This window comes from Prionailurus bengalensis, chromosome A2, assembly GCF_016509475.1.
Source record: "Prionailurus bengalensis isolate Pbe53 chromosome A2, Fcat_Pben_1.1_paternal_pri, whole genome shotgun sequence".
In the NCBI taxonomy this organism is placed as follows: domain Eukaryota; kingdom Metazoa; phylum Chordata; class Mammalia; order Carnivora; family Felidae; genus Prionailurus; species Prionailurus bengalensis.
The window spans coordinates 145,435,991-145,448,540 of record NC_057348.1 but is presented as its reverse complement, the minus strand read 5'-3'; the positions used below and the strand labels follow the sequence as shown (position 1 = coordinate 145,448,540).

General features: G+C 48.2%; 1 protein-coding gene across 3 annotated transcripts in view; it reads right to left on the bottom strand.

The window, feature by feature from the left end:
• Positions 1–5,847: 5,847 nt before the first annotated feature.
• Positions 5,848–12,550, bottom strand: part of NRF1 (nuclear respiratory factor 1) — a 146,080-nt gene continuing 139,377 nt past the window's right edge. For all 3 annotated transcript variants that reach the window (XM_043589515.1, XM_043589519.1, XM_043589516.1), the window contains one exon: positions 5,848–7,879. In XM_043589515.1, the coding sequence (XP_043445450.1) occupies positions 7,716–7,879 (164 nt within the window). In that variant the 3' untranslated portion in view covers positions 5,848–7,715. The remainder of the gene's footprint in view (positions 7,880–12,550) is intronic.

The window sequence follows — 12,550 nt, the reverse complement described above, 5'->3', positions numbered from 1 at the left end:
TCACCAATGTTGGCTCCACCTTGGCAAATGCGTGGCCTCCTTTTATTTGGTCTTGATTTCTCATTCCCATTTCCTTATTTCATCGCATGTATCTTTTATATATAACCTTCAAGTTCTTTTTTGGGGTAAGTGTTAAAAATAACCTTTTGGGGGGTGATGATGAAAGTGTTCTAAAATTAGATTATGTGATGGTCCCACAACTTTGTAAACACACTAAAGATTGTTGAGCTGTTCAGCGCCCTCCCTCCCCCACCCCCTCCAGCCCAGGAAGGCTCCACGCCTAAGGCGGGATTGAACTCAGGACCTTGAGATCAAGACCTGAGCTGAGAGATCAGAGATCAAGACCTGAGCTGAGAGATCAAGAGTCTGATGCCCAACCTTCTGGGCCACCCAGGCGCCCCAAGATGCTCACTTTAAAACGGATTACCTGACTGGCATGTAAATCATCTGAATAAAGTTATTTTTAACCACTGTGAGATTATTGGGATGGTGGGATTGTGCAGATGGGGCACAGTTACCCCAGTGACCTCCTAATTTACTGACTCCAGACATTCAAAGACCTAAGAGGGTTCTTTGGTAGAGGCAACGTGAGACAGCAGGGAAGCTATTAGGATCCCAGCTTCATTGTCCCCGGGTTGTCACAGGTTGCGTGGAAATGATGGCAATTGACACTAGGTGGACCAGCATTCCACCAGCTTCTCTACCTGTGAAGTAGACCGCCCTCAATCTCACCGGCCATTGCTGATTGGCCCAGAGGCAGACACGTGACCTCAGTTGTCCGTGGTCTCCTGATACCAAGGCTCAGAGTTGGGCCAGGAGTTTGGATGAACTTTGACCTGGAAGACACAGATCCTTGGCCCCATTCGCAGCTCATCTTTACTCTGGCACCTCTGGGTTCTGCTGTTCACACCAGAAAGGTTTTGGTGCCCAGCGGGCGCCAGGCTCTTTCTGGCGTCATCTCATTCAGTCTGGGCAGGTGGGCTGGGCTCTGCCAGAGGTGTTGGGACCAGTGAGCACAGGAGGAAACTGAGGCCAGGACTCACAGCCTGGACCATCTCAGCTCCGTGCAGCTTATCTATACTTGACTGAGCTAATTCACTAGAAGCAAGGGACATCACTTGGACCACTGCACCTTGTTGGTGATAGGGTCCCCTGAATTGTTCATTACCCACTGTTCGCACAGATGAGAAGGCTGAGGGCTAGGGTAAAGAATTCTATTATGTGATGTCTTTCTTTTCTCTTGTGAATTAAAACCATATTTTTTGCCTCTCCCGCCAAAGTATCCCTTTATGGCTCTTTTCTGCAACAATTTTGGTAAATTCTGGCAAATTTCAGACTCAGATTAATTTATTTGGCTTAAATATTGTTCTCTATGAAAATAGTTCTGGCAAGGGGAATGCGTAGGCATAGATTATTTTCAGGTTTTATTTTTACCTTAAATTTTTTTTAAGTAATCTCTACGCCTAATGTGGGGCTTGAACTCACAACCCCAAGGTCAAGAGTTGTATGCCGTATTGACTGAGCCAGCCAGGCACCCCTAAATTCTAAGGTTTTAAGAATTTAGATGGCAAGGCCAGGGCAGGAGGAGCTCAGAGTTCAGTGTGGGTAGGATCCCGGCCAAGAGTCCGAAGTGTGGGTGCAATGCTACACTCGTGTGGTCCTGAGTCTCTCTATGCCTCTAGGCTTTATCTTCATAGCCTAAATGAGGGGTGGTGGCTAGTGTCCTTTCCAGCTTTAAAATTCTCTTCCATGCGAGGCCACTGAGGAGCCAAAGACCGTATGGGGCTTCGGCCCAACTGACCACTTCACAATCCAACTACTTTGCCAAGGTTTAGCTTGGCCTCCTTGCTCAGAGCTCCTTGGGTTTTAACATCAACTGATCTCTCTCTAGCGTTTGGGCCCTGGGACGTTTCACGAAGACAATGTAACTTCTCACGCCCAAGAAGGTGTTTGGGCACCAGTGTCTTCACTACCCTTCATCCCTGGCAGGATCTCACAGGGCCAGATTCTTCTTGGGAATAGCGTCAACATTATTTTCACATCAAATTATTTAACAACATTAACACTGGGTTTTCGCAGAAAGTACTTGTGTGTGATGAGAATGTGTGGGAATGGATGTTTTAGGTTCCTTGAGTTCTCTGATTAAGGAGCCACTGGAAACTAAGGTCACTCGTCTGATGAGACGTCGAGAGTCTGCTGTGTTCAAGTTCCTGTGTGTGTTCGCCTGTGTTGAGTGCACGTGGTGAAAAGGTCCAGGGGCTGGGAGGCCGCTCCTCCAGTGTGACAAGCCCTGGACAGCCACCACGGCACAGTCAGAAAGCAGGGACCTCGGAGGCTGCACGTGGGCGAAGTTCAGGACTCACCTGCAGGTTTCTTTAAAAATGAGGATCCAGGGGCGCCTGGGTGGCGCAGTCGGTTAAGCGTCCGACTTCAGCCAGGTCACGATCTCGCGGTCCGTGAGTTCGAGCCCCGCGTCAGGCTCTGGGCTGATGGCTCAGAGCCTGGAGCCTGTTTCCGATTCTGTGTCTCCCTCTCTCTCTGCCCCTCCCCCGTTCATGCTCTGTCTCTCTCTGTCCCAAAAATAAATAAACGTTGAAAAAAAAAATTAAAAAAAAAAATTTAAAAATGAGGATCCAGATGTGCAGCTGGTTTTCCGACACCTGCCCTCTGAATGGTTGGTACCAAGAGCGGACCTTCTAGAGACAGATTCCGGTTCACTAGTTCTGCAATTACCTTGTGAAGTTGCCATCTTAGTTCCTGCACCTATAAAATGAAATCTCACCTCCGTACAGGGTTGCGGAGAGGATTCGAAGTAAAGGTGGACAGCATTTTGCAGTGTCCTGCTCAGAGCAGCCTTTTAGTCACTGCTAGTTAGAACACTAGTTTCTTAAAGGGTAGATAAACTCAGAAGAAAATCTGAGTTCAGGCCCAATTAAGTTGCACCAACGATTGTTATTACAAGTGCCTTAGGGGTGCCTGGCTGGCTTAGTTGGTAGAGTGTGCGACTCTTGATCTCATCGTCATCAGTTCAACCCCACATTGGGCGTGGAGCCTACTTTAAAAAAAAAAATCATACTTTAATTACAAATGCCTTAAATTTGGGACGATAGTTTCTAGCCTTTTCTCCCAAATATTAAATAAGCGACTTTCGACTTAACCTCTGTACCTGCTTGCTCATCTATAAAGTGGGGATAATAACAGTACTTTGTAAAGCTTAAGGTAATCTATAGGTAAATCTCTAAAACAGAAGAAGGCACATTGTAAGGGCTGTGCGTTAACTGTTATTATTGCTACCATATAAATACTCTTAACTGCAGACAAGCCATAGTTCTCCTAAACAAGAGCTAGGAGAGCCTCTGGACAGGGCTGGTGACATGGGCTTGGGACACAGGCTTGTCCTTGCCTCCCAAGATGGCCCTGGGTAAGTCCTAGGTTCTCAGGGGGACCCTGGTTTCCCCCTCTGCAGATGGGTAATTTCCCTGTTCTGTAGAAATACACTCCCAAGACACCAGTAGTTGGTAAATATTTGCTAATACCCCAGCAATTTTCAGAAGGGAGAAACTCAAATTCAGAATGAGTTGGGGACTTAGGGGCCCAGCAGCACTGGCAGTGGGATAGCAGGTGGGGAGAAGCTACTCTGCCTAGCTATTTCAGAGTCTTGTCCTTAAGTCCTACCTGCCCCTCTGTGCTCCCTCCACCATCCCCAGTGGATCTTCTTCAAGAGTTGCCAACCAGGAGCAAACAGCAGAGGCTAGGTGGGAGTGCACTGAGGGGTGTCCTTGACTCTGGCATCTGAGGGTGAGCTGTGCTGAGGCCACAGGCTGGCTTGGGCTGATGACCTGACCCACAGCCCATCGAGGCAGGGATGAGAGAGGAAATGTGGGCTCTCTTTCCAATAATTAAGCTTCAGTTTTGGTGTGGACACCCCAAGGCCGGGTACCACCCCGGTGCCACACCCACATAATGGGGGCATTATGGAGGAGGGACGGGGACTGGCTGCGGGCAGGGAGGAAGGTGAGTGCAGGAGTAGGCCCTTTTCCACATGCGAAGCAGCCGAAGATGAGCCTGGCTTGGGTCTGAGTGAGGTCCAGGGTGCACTGGCAGCCTGAGCTTAGAGTGAGAGCCCCTTCTCTTCCCTGCCCTTCTGGTTCTCAGCTCACTCATCTGAGTTCAGAAAACTCCAGTGGTCACCAGCATCGCCAGTATCTTCTCAGATGTAGGATGTACAGCCAAGAACTCCTAGCCCAGTCTTAGTTTCTGTGAGCACCGGAGCTTTGCTACCTGGATGATAGGCTACTTTAGGCAGAGGACCCTCAAGGAGATAAGAAGAGACAAGGGAACTTGTTCTGCTACGACACTCCATCCAGATGCCACCTTATCACCCTGGGCTGCAGCAATCCGTTCACACAAGATGTCTCCTCCCATCGTGTTTCCCATGGGCACCTGCCAAGGCTGTATTCACCCGGCACATGGCAGGGTTTCACCAAGTTAAACAAAACTGACACATGGGCCAGATCTGGTCTACGGGTGTTTGTTTGTTTTTTTTTTCCCCTGCAGAATATGTGAAGGATTTTTGATTTGTTGAAATCAGGAGATTCGTACACCAATCTGGATTCCCCATCGTCTCTGGAAAATTATGAAGATGGGGCCTCTCGGGCCCATATTCCTTCCACTTGGTGGCAATCTCTGGGCACTCCGGAGAGGCTGCTCCCTTTAGACAGATGCTCTCCACTCTGCGGCACCTCCCCTCCCCAGCAGCTCCCACTTCACTTAGCGATTTTACCTACCTGGTCCCTGCAGCCGCCGCTGGTGGTAACTCAGGCAGCAATGAAAGCAAAGGTCTCCATCAGCTCCAAAGACAGTTTTCAACATATGCTTGTGGAAAAGGCAGCACCCGGGTCTTGCCAGGCAAACAGAACGCACTGTGCAGTAAGGCACCTCCAGAGAGATGCCGGCCCCATTAGGAGGTACTCTAGATAACCCGCTGTTCCTGGGTGGTCAATGGCAATGACGTTTGGTCGATTTGGCTGCCGTCAATCCTCTCTGTTCACCCTCTAGTGCAAGCAGCCAACAGTGTGTCGTTTGTTCAGGAAGAGGGAGAGGTGGCGCTGGTTTTACTGAGCCGCTGTCAGTCATCAAGGAAAACATCTTGTCTTCTCCATTCATCCATTTAAATCATTATCACGAAACTGACCTAAACATCCAGCAACCGGGAAGGGGGTGATGGCAACAGCGAGGAGGGCATCATTCTAGGCTGAGGCACAGAGTGGCCACAAACACAGAGGTTCAAAACCAATGGCCTAAAGCTGGGGCTGTGGGAGGAGGCACGGCTGGAAAGATGGCGGTCGCCACGTGAGCCGTGACAGAACCCAAGGAGCGAGGACTTAAGGGAACAATTAATGGCTTGAGGCCTCTGCTTCAAGAAGGATAATCCACTGCAATACTGAACAACACTCACGTGGAGGGAACCCTGATGGACAGGCACCATCATGCATCCTGATTTTCAATGTGGAATGCAATTAACCCTTAAAGAACTCCAGAGTAGAGTTTTCAAACTATCTTTAGGGTTTTTCAAACTAGATCCCAAACCCCCTCCCTGCCCTGCACCCCCAGGACAGCAGTTTATAAAACGAACTCAGTGAAGCTGCTCTGGAGGCGGGCGCCGGCCAGGAGGCCCTGGCCCTGCCCTAGCACTCTCCTTGCCGGCCTCCACAACGCCACCGAGCACCAGTCAAGGACCACCGAGCTTGAGTTACAAGCACCTTTTACAAAGCAGAACAGGCCACCCCAAAAGAGTTCTAAGAGGCCAAGTGCTCCTATAGAGATGAACATTCCACTTCCTGTTGCCACATTTTAAACTATTTATTGAATGAGGCAGTAATAGACAGAATGGGAAACAACACAGAATCCATGCTCTGCTACTTGGGTTTTGCTTTTCTTTCTTCTTGGCAATTTCTCAAACTATTAGGAGGTTATTTCACCACAATGGAACACGGACTTTAAAGCCCCTGAACAGCTTCACAATGACGATAAAAAATAATAATTAAAAAAATAACAAGTTGCAGAACTAGGACTGTTTATATGTAAATTTCCCTTCCCTCCCCCTATTACGTACAGAAAAAAACATACAAAGAACATTAGATAATTTTATATAAAACAAGCAAATACAAGAATCTGAAACTTTTCTCAAAGGCTGAGCAAGACGTGAAGAATCTTTTAATGTCGCATTAAAAAAAAAACACCACATTTAAATACACGATCACACACGGGGGGCCCGGGAGGAGGGAGGAAGAGTTGTCCCTGTACTCAAGGAGCAGAGATTTGGCCTGTCGAGAAGTCAGGTGAATTTAGCCACTGGAGACTCAGGGCTTGCAGCTGAGAAATCACAGAATTTAACAGTTACAGAGAACACCCAGACCAGTCGGCACCTGTGAGGAGGAAGCTGTGGGGCCTGACCCACCAGGAAGGAGGAGCCTGGGAAAACTGCAGGGTCCCTTCTGAATCAGGGCCTGAGCCGGGGTGCAGGAAACACCCTAGGTCCCTTTCTCTTCTGAGGTCCCGCAGTAGGAAGAGCCAGGTGGCCCTGTCAGTTCCAGTCTCCTCTGTGAAGCTACAGAAACGTACTGGAAGGGAAAAAATTGCTCCCATTGGTGTGCCCTGGTCTTGGAAGATTTTTCTCTCCCTCCTTCCTTTCCCCTTCCAACCCCTCCCCTCCCCCTCCCACTCTCTCCCCTCCAAGCACACACCCCCAGGCACACCTGACGCGCACGCGCTCCAAAAAACCCTTAATACTTCTGTTACCTTCAGTTCATATACATGACCAATTCAGGAGACTGACCTTAAAACCAGAGCAATATTTTAATAGTCATGAGATCAAGACGACTTCCTGGGAAGGGGAGGAGATGGGAGGCTGAGGAAAACCCTCTCGTCCCGGCCTGGAGCTTTAAGGACATTCACCTGCCTGTGGCAAGGTCAGCACCTGGGCCAGCCCGAGGAGCATCTCAGCTGCCAGACCACGAGGCCCTTGGACCTTGCAAACACAATTTCTGGACCCCACCCCATTCTGGAACCTCCTTCTTCAGGTGAGTCCAGCAGGGAGAGTTCTGGGTGGCCACTGGGAGGCAGCTTTGGTGAAGGGCATGGTCACCTCCGCCTGAGTTTGTCAGTAGCTCAACGCATGACCCTGGTATGAACAAAAACCGGGTGACTGTGTCTGGCCACGTACCCTACACCCACTAAACTGGGTGAATTATATTTTTCCACAGCTCACCTTGATTTCATATAGATAATTCCATGCGGGTTTCATATATATATATATATATATATATATATCTACATACATACATATATATATACTTTATATATATGTAAATGTGTATATCCATATGTACACATATACATATATTCACACTCACACATACACACACATAAGTATACACACATGTTTCTGCAGAAAGAGGTCCTGCCACAATTTGGCTTTTTCGGGACAGTGAAACCGACAACACAGTATCTTATTCCACCAATCCCAGAAAATCAAGAGTGGTGCTTTAAAAAATGCAATTCCAAAACCCACTGCCTTGCTTCCTTTTTAAAAAAAAGGTTAACAAAACTTTTCTTCCGAAGTCGAGAGACTTAATTCCATTTGATTGCACCTCTGCAAACGTGTAAAAAATTCTGAAGTAGACTAGAAAACGACACCATGGCATGGCCGCATGTCACTGTTCCAGCGTCACCACCTCCACAGCCTGGCCGTCCATGGTAACTGTGCTGTCCGATATCCTGGTGGTCACAGGGGCCATGGCCACCTGCACCGGCCCATTGCCCTGGGCGAGGCTGGTTACCACAGTCTGGTACATGCTCACAGGGATCTGGACCAGTCCTGGGGAGACAAAGGGGAGACTGTTGGTGGGGATTGGGCTCAGCTTCCCAGATGCCGGCTGGACAGGGCAGCCAACCCCAGCCCTTCAGGGCACCGCTGTCCAGCCTCTTGTAGTCGCACACCGACTGCACAGGCATAAATACATCCCGCTTCTTACCCATTTTAATTCTTTAAAATAGACTATCAGGAAAGGGAAGTTTGAAAAAAATTGTGGAAACATGCCCCAGGGCAGGGTCTCCCCAATCTGCCGGGAGATGACCCTGCCTGCCTCCACTGTTAGGAAGCCAGGCCGGTCAGGTGTGAACCCTCCTCCCCAGCCCATCCCTGCTGACTGCCTCCTTCCTCTAGGAGAGGCTGCCATTAATTTCCTTTGATGTTCTGTTACTGACTTCTTAAATCGTCTGTCTGCCTATGCTCGAGTTTCTCTCAGCTTAAAAACATGTCTCCCTCAATCCTATCCTGTTTTCTGGCCACCGCCCCCTCCCTTCAGTGTTCACTTATTTGAAAAAAAATGCTTAGGGCATGGTTTTCTTGATTTTAGAGCCACAGACCACTACAATTTTAAAATACAATTTTGGGGCAATTTGAAAAGACCCAACTGTCTCCTAATATCACTATCATTTCACACTAGAAAGGAAGGTTTAACTACAAAGAAAGGAAGAAGCACGTGATCTCAGAAAAATGGCAGTCCTTCCTAAGAAAAGTTGATCTTTTTTTTTTTTTAATGTTTATTTACTATTGAGAGACAGAAAGACACAGAGTGTGAGCAGGGGAAGGGTAGAGACAGGAGGAGACACAGAATCCGAAACAGGCTCCAGGCTCTGAGCTGTCAGCACAGAGCCCGATGGGGGGCTTAGACCCATGGACCGCGAGATCATGACCCGAGCCAAAGTCAGACGCTTAACCGACTGAGCCACCCAGGTGCCCTGAAAAGTTGATCGTTTTATGGGACGTATCTTTTTTAAAAAAAGGATCTCCAGTTAAATGAGGCAGAATTAATGTACATATCAAGCTCCTCTTCCTCTTAAAACTAAATAATTAAGGGGAGGGGAAAGGATATAAATGAAGGATGTCAACACGTTTTCTGAAGATGAAAAGCACACGTAAAGTGGTTCTGACTTATCAGAGACGCGGAAGCAAGTCCCGTGTTCACGGAGGGCGCGGGACATGTAGCTCTCACTACTGTACCGAGAGACGAGGCTGAAAATGGGAATTGGATAAAAGTGTGTATTCAGCTTGACTGGATCAGTAGCTCCCGCCAATTCCAACACCCAGACACCCAGACTTTTGTTGACAGGACATCTGAAGTTCCACCACTGTGTTGAGAAAGGGACCTGGAGAGGCCCGGGAAAAGACCACAGTGCTATCTGTCATGATATCTGTCGGTGGGGCAGTGCGGGGGGGAAGACACCGAAAACACTCACCCCCATCCCCGGGCCTATAGACCACCTAGCTCTGCCCTGCTCTCCCCGAGGCGCTAGCTCATCGGGAACAAGGCTGCAGACAACGCCCAATGCTGGGGGCAGAGGAAAACAAAAGCCCCCAAACTCGAGTATCTTCAGAGAGAGAAGAGATTTGTAGCATAAAGATGGGATGCTTTTCTTAAAAAGGTGTATGAAAAAAAATTTAGGATGAAAAATCTAACAGATGAAATACATTCTAAAGAAAGCAGAAGATGAAGAAATCAAGGACGTTTTTCACAAAGTAGAAAAGGTTAAAAGATGGGAAGGAGGAGAGAAAAATAGGAGGCCAAAGGAGTCCAACCTCTGATGAAACAGGATGCCAGAGGGTAAAAAAACCAGAAGGTGGGAAATTATCAGATACATTGTAAATAAATTTCTAGAACTGAAAACCATGCATTTCAGATAGAAAGGGCCCACGAGATGCCCAGCAGAAAAGGTGACAAAAGATCGAGACTCTAAGGAACATCTTTGCAAAATTTCAGAACATGAGGGATAAAGCAAGGACCCTGAAGAATCCCAGAACGGAAAAAAAAAGTCCTACACAAGGAGCCAGGGGTCAGAATATTATGGGACTTGTCAAAAGCAAACCTGGAAGCTAGATGAAGCAAACGCCTTCAAGTGTCTGGGAGAAAATGCCTTCCGGGAGAACTGGGTTCCCCGCCCATGAAATGACACCCCTTTCGACAGGGTGTGTGGGCAGGAGAAAGACATCTTCAGACGTGTGTGGGGGGGGTCTGGAAGCTGGTCACCCCTCCATGGTTTCTCGGGAGGTTCTGAAGGAGATGCTGCACAGCAGTGAGAGAGAAAAACAGAGAATCCACTGAGAAGAGCTCTGGGGAAGGATGAGGGACCCAGGACCAGAGCTGTGCGGCATGCCTGGGAGGACAGACAGGCAGGACTGGCACCACCACATGGGGCCGAGGACTCAGAGGGGTCTCCCAGAAGGGGGTAGAACTGATGATTACTCCCTAAAAATCAGAAGGAATAAAGCAAGTAGTAACCGTAATAATATACTTGTCTTAGTGAACAATTTCGATGTAGTTACGGTAATATAAACATACAAACTGGGTTACCAGGAAATTGCAATCATGTCTCAACTCAAGGACTAATGAGATGACTATTATTTAGAGCAGTAAAGACACCAGAAAGAGCATGAAAGGTCGCCTCCAGGGGATAGTCTGTCTTTCTTTCTTTCTTTCTTTCTTTCTTTCTTTTTTTTAGGCCTTTTAGTCCTTTTATTGACATTTAAAACCGTATCACTTTTTTGAAAATAAAAATTTTTTAAAGGGATGTTTTATCAGAATATTTTCTAATGCCAAAAAAAAAAAAACACCCCAAAATAAAATGTTATTTTAACAATGTTCTGTGTTCTAGAGGAAAATCTTGCCAGTTTAGACATCCGTATTCGATGATGCAACATGAAATGGGCTTGATGTTTTGCCTGGGGACAGCCATTTTAGGAAATCTGGGCTCAGGCTGCTGTGCGTTAACAGGCATGGAGCTCACACAGAAGAGGCCAGCCTACACTTGCACGCTAGGCTGAAAGGAGAGCAGGCTGAGGGCCAGGCACTGACCCCAGAACGCTGTGGGGCTCAATTTCCCTCATCTAGACTTCGCATACAGCTCTTAAATGTGTCTAACCAGCCATCTGCAACAATGTGGATGGACCCAGAATGTATTGTGCTAAGAGAAAAAAGTCAATCAGGGAAAGACAGACACCGTATGATTTCACCCACATGTGGAATTTAAGAAACACACCAGATGAATAAATGGGAAGGGGGGGAAAGAGAAGAGGGGTTAACAAACCGCAAGAGACTTTTACTGACAGAGAACAAACTATGGGTTGATGGAGGGAGGTGGGCAGGGGGATGGGCTAGATGGGTGATGGGTACTAAGGAGGGCACTTGTTGTGATGGGCACTGGGTGTTACATTTAATGATGAATCACTAAACTCTACTGCTGAAACCAATATTGTCCTGTAGACTAGCTAAATAAGCATTAAAAAAACACAAAAAACTGTCTCTACCCAGTCCTCTTTCAGTTCCCCCTCCCTGCCACCTGAGACAGCTTCCCATCCCACATCAATCCTCTATCTCACACTCTTCAAACTCCACGTTCAAAAGGTTCCCAAAGCCTATTAAAAAAATGCTCCTGTTGGACATGGCATTCAAGACATCTCATGCTCTGCCCTGGCCTAGCTCTGCGGGCTCACGTTCTCAAACACAGGTACTCCGTGCTCGGGCGCTACCCCGGCTACTCTCATCTCCTGACCCAGCGGCACGGTCCTTCCTCTAAGTCTTTGCTCAAGTTGTTCACCACTGGGAACTCCCTCACTCCCCACGCCTTCCCCTTTAGAAAGCAGCTCAGTGGTCCCTCCTCTCGGAAGCTGGCCCCATCCCAGCCCCAGTCGATACTTGAGAGTGGCCTCCTCTGGACTCTCAGCGAGCACCAGGACAGTAGTGCGTATTCTGGCGTGGCCCGGTCAGTGCACGTGGATAGACCTTGCTGTTTGACAGAGGGCTACTTCAAGGCCAGGGTTGGCTCTGGTTCATGTTCTGTTTCCCACAGTGTGAGGTACCAGATGCCTCCTTCTGGCAATAGGCCAAGGGAGTCTATTACTGGCCTCAGCAATGTGCAGCTGGGCCCTCTGCCCTGGCTTCTAGACTCCAGGCCTGGCCTGAGTATGTGTGAAGACCATACGGCCCCTGCCATCGCTCCAGTGTATTCACGATCGTCATCGCCTTCGTCCTCTCTTCCGGTCACAACGGGCAAAACTAATGAAGTGACCCCAAATGCGCACTGGCCAAGCCAGGACACCTGTGTCATCCTGCAAAGAAGCCACATGCTGGCAAACAGCAACTGAAACTAGAAGCAAAGATCAGTCTTATTTCTCTACTCTTGCTTCTGAGCTTGAGTCCGTTCCAAAAGCTGCAGACTTGGGGAACAAGTCACACACTTCATAAACGCGGGGGTCACTTTGAGCAAGGAGACCTCCTCACCGCGAACAATCATGCTGGGATCAGAAGGCGGGCGGTGGGGATTTCAAGAATTGTCTGAGTTAAATCTCTGACTTATGATATGTTTTTGTTTCCTGGGACGTGGATCCATGTCCAACACTGTCGTTAAAAGTTTTGGCATTGTGGGAGATTGGCTCCAGAATAAAACGGAAAAAGGTGCGAACGCAAAAATATGTATTCGCTGCCACTGT